The sequence below is a fragment of the Scomber japonicus genome, chromosome 20 (assembly GCF_027409825.1).
Source record: "Scomber japonicus isolate fScoJap1 chromosome 20, fScoJap1.pri, whole genome shotgun sequence".
In the NCBI taxonomy this organism is placed as follows: domain Eukaryota; kingdom Metazoa; phylum Chordata; class Actinopteri; order Scombriformes; family Scombridae; genus Scomber; species Scomber japonicus.
This window is the reverse complement of record NC_070597.1, coordinates 1,633,834-1,642,522: the sequence shown is the minus strand read 5'-3', so window position 1 is coordinate 1,642,522 and position 8,689 is coordinate 1,633,834. Positions and strand designations below refer to the sequence as shown.

At 39.0% G+C, this 8,689-nt stretch overlaps 1 protein-coding gene across 1 annotated transcript; it reads right to left on the bottom strand.

The window, feature by feature from the left end:
- Nucleotides 1–3,744: 3,744 nt before the first annotated feature.
- LOC128381808 (microfibril-associated glycoprotein 4-like) lies at nt 3,745–7,301 on the bottom strand. The gene is made up of 6 exons (XM_053341841.1): nt 7,296–7,301; nt 6,559–6,714; nt 5,003–5,041; nt 4,819–4,915; nt 4,565–4,732; nt 3,745–4,070 (listed from the first exon to the last, which is right to left on the bottom strand). Exons 1-6 carry the CDS (start codon nt 7,299–7,301, stop codon nt 3,814–3,816), a joined length of 723 nt encoding a protein of 240 aa, XP_053197816.1. The 3' UTR covers nt 3,745–3,813.
- Nucleotides 7,302–8,689: the final 1,388 nt, after the last annotated feature.

Sequence of the window (8,689 nt, the reverse complement as noted above, 5' to 3'; positions counted from 1 at the left end):
CCCAAGCTGTTCCCAGACCAGCAGAGATATCTAATCCCTCCAGTGTGTTCTGGGTCTCCTCCCAGTTGGACATACCTGGAATTCCTCTAAAGGGGCCCAAACCACCTCAGCTGGCTCCTTTCCATGTGAAGGAGCAGCGGCTCTACTCCTAGCCTCTCCCGGATCTCTGAACTCCTGACCCTATCTCTAAGGCTGAGCCCAGACAGTCTCCGGAGGACACTCATTTGGGCCGCTTGTATCCACTATCTCATTGTTTGGGTCACTACCCAAAGCTGGTGAGCATAGGTGAGGGTTGGGACGTAGACTGACTGCTAAACTGAGAGCTTCACCTTCAGGCTCAGCTCTTTCTTCACCAGGACGGTCATCACTGCTGATGCTGCACCCAGGGCCGGCCCGTGGCATAGGCAGTATAGGCAAATGCTAAGGGCGCCGTCCATCCAGGGGGCGCCACAAATGGGGGAAGAAAAAAAAAAATGTAACTTCCACTATTCTTAAAACTACTTGGTATCATGTCTTAATATGAAGATAATAAGCCCACATTAATTTAACTGCATAGCAAAGCCTGTTAAATAGGAATACTAATAATAATAATGATGACACGTTACTTTCCTAAGGCGCCCCCCCCACTGATTAGACTGTACCTGCTACCTGGGGGAGGATGGTCGTTTTTTAACGTGACCCCAAGGCAAGCTCGACAACAACATGTCATAACGTCCCAAACTGTATGGTGCCCAGGGGAGGAAAAAAAGAAAAGAAGAGGAGGAAAAACGAGACAAAGACAGAGGTAACGTTACAATAAAGATAATGTCATGACATTATTTGTGTGTTGCAGAACGACGATAACGTCGTTAACCATTAGCATAACATGGTTTGTTGTTAAACTGTTAGTTTTAACGCCAGTTAATGTTATGGAAGAGCCTAAGTTGGAAAATAGTAATGTAACTACTCCCACCTTACTTCCCAGCAAGCACATTTTGGTTGAAAAGACGTCTAAAAGACGTCTATGGTAACCGGTGAAAAGACGTTGAAAATTGGTTGAAAAGTGAAAGTTTTTTTACCGGCTATATGGAGACGTTTATTCAACTTTCACATAGAAAACATATTCACCGGGAATTGCTGTATAGAAAATTCCCAGCTTATTTAGTGTGCAGACATAGCCTATACTATAGTTTCATATTTATGATATTTTATTCAACATTAAATGCTTTGAAATTACGTTTTGTTTAGACGTCATTTCACCTCCTCTCATTTATAGAAAACACGTCAAAATAATCAATAGAGCTACAACTGAGGTAATTATCAACCGACATCAAACAAATGTGTGTTTTGTGACACGTTGATGTTGTAACCGTTTTCAGACGATTGAAAAGACGTTCAGACCTCATATCAACCTGTTTTTAACCGGAAATCAAACGTTGAAATTAGGGTTTGTGCTCCCTGGGTTTCCTCAGGGTAATGTGTAAATATTAGATCTATTCAGCATTTTTATTAACATCTGGTTAGCTAAGGTTTTCTTAGCTTGTAATAGTCAATCAAAATGCTATTCCTTTTCCACCCTTTTATTATAGTTGTAAGCCTAGCTGTATGTTGTGTTACAGTTCATATTGTCTAAAGTGTGTTTATAGTGATAAACTTTACATCAGTGTTAAAGTGCACATCATTCATGTTATAGCATAACTTAACATTCCCACATTCTATATTATACTGCAGTTTACTACTTCTTTGCATTCTGCTAATCAGTATTTTGTTGTAATGACAATAAAATTGAATCTTATATAATGTGCATATCAGAAAAAGTACATTGTATATTATACATGTACAGTATAGTCTAACATCATGCATGTGTCTCTTAGATTTTTCATTTATATTATTTCATTTCATTTTATTCTTGAAATCATATTAGCCTATGTATCATATCATATTTATTATTAGACTGGTGTCACATACTCCCCTTCTCTCTTCAGATGCGCTGTTGAGGTTTCTCAGTCCCACTCCTGCAAATCTTGGGCCACCTACAGCATCAAGCACTCCTCCTGTTGCCTCCACCTCAGCAGCACCACCCAGAAGTGATGCAGCAGCATGTCACTTGTTTACACTTTTTATTTTGTGGGTATTTAAATCTTATACTTTATGTAAGCTATTTATATTATATTTCATATATTCATATCATATTTTTTTGTATTTCTTTCTAATTTGTTCTAAGTATTTTGATTGGGCAATTTCTTTCTTTAAATAAAAGAATGTCCAAGATAAAGCTATTCAGTTTCTTGTGAGTATGTACACCAGCAGTGGAATTTAAAGGGGGGCGCCACCTAAAATCTTGCCTAGGGCGCCACATTGGTTAGGGCCGGGTCTGGCTGCACCCATCCACCTGATGCTGCACCCATCCACCTGATGCTGCACCCAACCACCCGATGCTGCACCCATCCATCCGATGCTGCACCCATCCATCCGATGCTGCACCCATCCATCCGATGCTGCACCCATCCATCTGATGCTGCACCCATCCACCTGTCAACATAACGCTCCATCTTACCCTCAATGTGAAGAAGACCCCCAGATACTTAAAGTTCTTTGTGTGAGGTAGCACCCCCCCCCCCCCCCCAACCCTGAGGGGGCAGTACACCTTTTTCCAGACTTGGAGGTGCTGACTCTGATCCTGACCGTTTCACATGTAGAGTTCAACAGAACAACATCAACCACAAAAACCAGAGAAGCAATTCTGAGGTCCCCAGCTGGACTCTCTCTTCCCTGGCTGCATCTTGAGATTCTGTCCATATTTATGCACCAAGATAAATTTTATGAAATGACAATTAAATATAAAGATGAAATAAAAGATTTCTAGATTAGAAAACAATATTAACCACATCTTTTTCAAAGTGCTTTTGGTCAGATTTCATTCCAGAAACTAAAATCTGTTTAAAAGTATTAAAAACAACTTACATTTATCTCACTTTTATTTTACAGTTAAAAAGGTTTTCAGACTTTAATAAAGGATAAAATTTTTGTTTTTAGGTGTAACATTTCTAAGAGAAGAGAACCTGGATTATTTTTCTACATTTCACTTCCAGATGTTTGTTTTTCACATCGCTCGCAATCGAAGAGACGAGTCGACCGTCAGGATGAAACAGAAGAAATTCAGGAGTTGATGCTGCGATGGACAAAAGTTCAGAGAATGAACTGATTCAGACTGTCGCTGTGTGTGTGTGTGTGTGTGAGAGAGAGAAAATGTATATAAATCAGAACATTTATAACAGCTACAGTTTCTTCTGATGAACAGTTAGTGAATTCTTCCGAAGACTGAATAAATAAATGATGACAAATCAAAGTTGGTCTTCATGATCTATCATTTCTTTTTACTTTAATTTGCTGTGTGTAACAATGAAAAGCATTAAACTTAGAGAAAGGATATCTGATCAGTCGTTTCTATTTTCAATTTAAAAAAATCTTTTTAGTTTTGCATTCTGAAGTTTCTAATTTCATGGTGGGAAAAAAATAATTAATTCTTTAACATCTTTTTTTATTTTTTCCTTCATAATTTTATTCTTATAAGAGTTCACAAAAAAATATATCAGCAGCTTTTTCTCATTAGTTTAAAATACTTAAAATCCTACTCGAAAGCACAATATGTAATTTCTGCATTTAACTGTTTGACACAAGACTTTACACCCAGCAACTGCTCACACACACACTCCACTCTGACTTTTATTCATGCTGGAAATCTTTATTCGATTTATATGTGAGGTTACAGATTAGATCAGAGAGAAAGAAAGAAAGAGATCAACAGATATTCTGTTTGTTCGTTCTGGAGAATCACTGCACAGGACGAATCTTCATGCTGAAGGTCTTCAGGGAGTAGTTATGACCCTTCCAGTGTTTCCACTCCACTCCTACATATTTGATAGTGGCATCAGCCCCCCAGCGATAAACGCCGTTGGGGTTTGTATAGACACAGGCGTTGTACCAGAACGCCCCCAGCCTGAGTCTGGCACAGTTACGGCTGCTGTGAGAGTCCTGGTCTTTGTCGAAGGTGGAGAACTTCTGTCCGTTGTGATAACTCAGGGAGTCTCCTACAGAAACACAAGAAACAACAAGTGTATGATCACAACACTGCTGCTAATGACACCATATTATATAATGTTATATAACTATTAACACTACAACTGTCACTACTAATACAGTACTACTGCTATGGCCACCACTTGTACAAATACTTCCAGTACTACTAGTACTGCATCTGCTGCTGCTACTGTAACATAACAACATACAGTATGTCATGTAGACAAGAACTGTAAAAGGTTGAAGGGATAAAAACACCTGAAACCTGCTGGGGCTAATTCACATTTTTCCTTTACATGTGTTTATAAAAACCAAAGCTTCATGTAATTAATAAAACATGAGCAGAACACAGATTTGTTGTTACTGAGCTGAAAATCTTTGTGAATCTGTCTTTAGCTGAAGGAATCACACAAATAATCCAATATAAGGACAGAAATCCTCAGTGTCTCCATGTGGAAACCAAACATCAGACAAACAGAAGTACTAACTGCTAACAGTAACTGACCTGCTCCTCCATTATTGAATCCAGACACATGCAGTTTGTATCCGTACGTCTCTGATTCGATGGAGAACGAGGAGTAACGAGCAAACACTTTGTTCCCACTGAAGTCCTCCATGTCGACACGAAGCTCGACCTTTTTCCTCCGAGTCAGATGGAAGAGACTCTCCAGGCCTGAAAACACACAAACATGAAGTCACGTCAGAGTTAGTTTGTTTCAATGAACAGAGAGTTTCATGAAGTCACATGACTGTTCTCACCCAGCCAGTACTCTCCAGCAGCGCTACCAAAGCCCGTCTTGTATTGATCCCAGGGCCTGTAGAAGTTCACCGAGCCGTCCATCCTCCTCTGGAACACCTGGGGGTTATTATGACGATCAAACAGGAAGTGTTCATACTGAAAACCACTCAGCTGTGACTTGATGACTTCTGTTCAAAAACTCACCGTCCAGCCTCCTCCTGCTGAGTCCATGTCACAGTACACCTACACACAAACACACTCATTAGTAAATATGATCCTTTACTAAAACTACATTCAACCAATCAGCAGCTGTCACGTCTTGAGTCTGAAGCACCTTAAAGTGTCACTGACAGCTGCTAGCTGCTCCAACTGATTCCTATTCAACAAGTCTCAACTTCTCTCTAGAAATACTGAGTCAGTCATTGTTTTCAACGAGTCATTCTGGTCTCAATCTCTAAATTCAGGCCCTCTAATAAGTGTGCTGGTGTTCATTTAAACAATTATTACTTTTAATAAGATGCAACCTCCAGGAAATCTATTAGTGCGTCTCAGAGCCTCCAGTGTTGTTGTTCAGTGGAGGAGAGATACACCAGCTTCAGCAGCATCAGATTGCATCGTAAAGTCCACGTCAGTGAACCCAACTCATAGTAAAACATAAAGCTCGTCTCCAGAGTGTCAGGAGGAGGAATAGTGTGTCTGTTTCCCAGTCACAGTTTCTTCAGGAGCTTTATGTTGACTTCTGCCTGCTGACACTAACAGACAATTTAATGATTTTTAAAATTTCAAAATGATATAATCCTCTTTGTCAGGTTCATCAATGATGAAGTGATCTGAAGTCTAGAGGTTTTCAATGTTTAGACTCATCCTTACTTTATTGGACTCAGTAGTAGTATTTCCTTGATATGATTGGTCTGAAATATACCTCCCTCCTCGATTAATCTCTAGTTGATGTGTTTTTAAACAAAGGGTTTCAGAAAGTTATACTAAAATGAGTTTTTTTTTAAATGAATGTAGAATGTCAAATTCACTCTGTCTAAATGATTGAATAAGGCATGTGCTGATAAAACCATTTGATTCCTATCAAGCTTTGATTTGAAGTGTCATTACTGAGTCAAATGTATGAAATTTGTCCCGTGGAGCCAAAATGGTCCAAAAGGCTTGTTAGCATGCAGTATGCAAACAAAAGCAACATGTGCAGAATGACAACAATACTCTCCAGTATGCATCTGACCAGTCTACCTCACCTACTGTGTCCCACAATGCAAAGCACTGGAGTATCAGAAGAACTGACTGAGTGATGAAGTTATACCATTGGTTGGCTGAATGCCACCACTTCCTGTATCTGTTTCAAATTAAAGCAGTTAAATCTTTGGTAAAATCAATAAGACCACAAGATGCTGCTTGGTAGCAGTGATTACTGAACTGTGAATACAGACACTGATGAGTTTTGATTCAAACAGACTCTAGGACTCTTTCACATGAAAACACTCACACACACCTACATTTCTTTTGTTGCTTGATTTAATACAACTATTGAAAACTGAACTGAGTTGTGGTCCATCTGTTTTTGCAGTGCAGGTTTTGGGGACGTATATTTTATTGCTTTTTGCTGTTTGACTTATTGTCTCGTATGGTTTGACGATGCTACTTTCTTTCTGTTTCACAGTTATTATTATAATTTTTTTATTTTTTAAAGATTTTGTTGGCATAGACACCTTTATTTATCAGTACAGGACAGGGAGAGAGAGGATGAAGTGTACCTGGACAGCAGACGTGGCTCCGATGGGATAGATGGTGTACACTCCACTGGGTCGGCTTTTATCATTGTGATGGATGTCACTGCAGTCCAGCGGGAGATACAGACGTAAGCAGCAGGTCAACGCTGGAGCCAGGAGGAGGAGGAAGACTGAAACCAGCTGCAACAGAAACACAACAGCACACATGAAACAGAAGATGTTAAAGAACAGTTCAGTTCATATGAGCAGTGAGAGAGGTTTTCCTCTCTGTAATCATTCCTCCTGTTCATACTGACTATTAAAAGATCTCCTTCAAATGTGCTTCCAGTGTTCAGTGATGGAGGACTGTATCACAGTGAGTCACACAGTCATTTAAAGTAGATGATCAGCTTCTATTGAGCTTCAGCAGTCTGAGTTAGTCATATCAAGTGATATCTGACACATTTACAGTCTTTTTAGCAGTAAATTCCTTCTTAGTGTTTCCTGTTGAGCTGTGGTGGAAGTATAGTAACAAAAAGACTTTGGTACTAAAAACACTAACGCTGAAACATAGAAGATTTGACTCATTCAGACTCTGAAGCTTCATATTAGCTTCACATCAACTTCAGTGTTCATTTAGGCTCCTTTCAAAGTTTTCTGCACATAAATGTCCTTAAAATCAAAATTGAAATGATTATGGATCCCTAGTCAACACATCCTCTAACAAACTGAAAGGCCTGATCAATATGAATTCAGTCAGGTGTATAAAGTCTCAAACTTACCTTCATCGTCAGAGTTCTGCTGAGGTGATGTGAAGAAAATCTTGATATCACTCAGTCTGTATGCTCTGATGTGTCTGAGCTGTATTTATATCCCAAAGATTCTACCTAATCCTACCTAACCACTCCTTATGCCTGAACCTCACCAGTGTGAGCAGGTAGTGGGCGTGTTGTGTGGCAGGTGTGCTGTGTGTCTCTGGGTTTGTGGGTGGAGACTAAAGAATAGACTTCATGCTGGCAGAGTTTACAGATCACTGATAATAATTATAACTGAACGTTTAACAATAAAGAATTTAATTAAAGACATTATTTAAAAGATTTTTTTGGTTTAACCCTTTTTTAACATAAGCTTTTACTCTTTTTAAACAATTTTCAAACAACTTATGAATTATTTCTCATAACTGATGATCTTTTTGTGCCTCATCACAACATTTTTATCTCTTTACAGACCATGAATTTAATTTATTTCTAATCTTGTAACAGACCATTAGTGTATTATCCTTTTAACTTGTCACAGCAGTATTGTGTGATTCTGGGATGTTTATTATAAATAGTTTTTGCTTCTATTAAGTTTAACTCTGTGTCGATTTTAAAGTTTTAATCTCAATTATCTCCTTGTACATAAAGCTCATTCCAGGTTCATTAATATGGACATAGGATTTATTCATCATTGATTTTCCAAACTGCTTATCCTCTCTAGATGGTTCCAGGGAGGCTGCAGCCAATCCTAGCTGTCATCAGGAGAGAGCCAGCCGACCGGCGGGTTCGAACCCAGAACTCTCTGCTGTGGAGCGACAGTGCTATCCACTGCACCACTATAGAATTTATTAACATGAAGAGCAATGTAGACCAGATTGATCATCAAATGGACGATGGTGGAAGAAGGATTCAGATCTTTTGAGTAAAAATTTAAAAAAATGCATGAAGTAAACTCTGAGAAACAATCTGAAGTGATTTATGTTGAAGGAATCCAACCAAGCAGGAAACATTTCGCTTCATAATTACCTTAAATGTTAAAGTTAATATAAGTGTTTGTGTCAGAGTGTACATCACCTGTACAACAGATCATATCTCTTCAAAAACTCAACAGTGTATGTGTATTCAGACCAGTTTCCCTCAAGCCTGTTCCCATGAAAACATTAGAACAATCAGTCTGTCATACTTGAATTCTTGCACGTAGCCACTGATGGAGCCATCAGATTGTTTAGTAAGTCAACCGGTTAGTTGAGGCTGCAGTAACCGAAGCACTCCACCACACCCTGCAACACATCCTGTTCATCGACTTCAGTTCAAACTCTTTATCAAACTTTTAGACATGAACATTGACCCGATCATATGTCACTGGATTCAGAGCATCCTGTGGAACAGGGTGAAAGTTAATAATCTAACCTCAGACC

Coding starts and splice junctions, on each gene's coding strand:
- LOC128381808 (XM_053341841.1), bottom strand. Junction 4,916..5,002: donor CAGCAGGAGGAGGCTGGACG/GTGAGTTTTTGA, acceptor AATAACCCCCAG/GTGTTCCAGAGGAGGATGGA. Junction 4,733..4,818: donor TGCTGGAGAGTACTGGCTGG/GTGAGAACAGTC, acceptor GTGTGTTTTCAG/GCCTGGAGAGTCTCTTCCAT.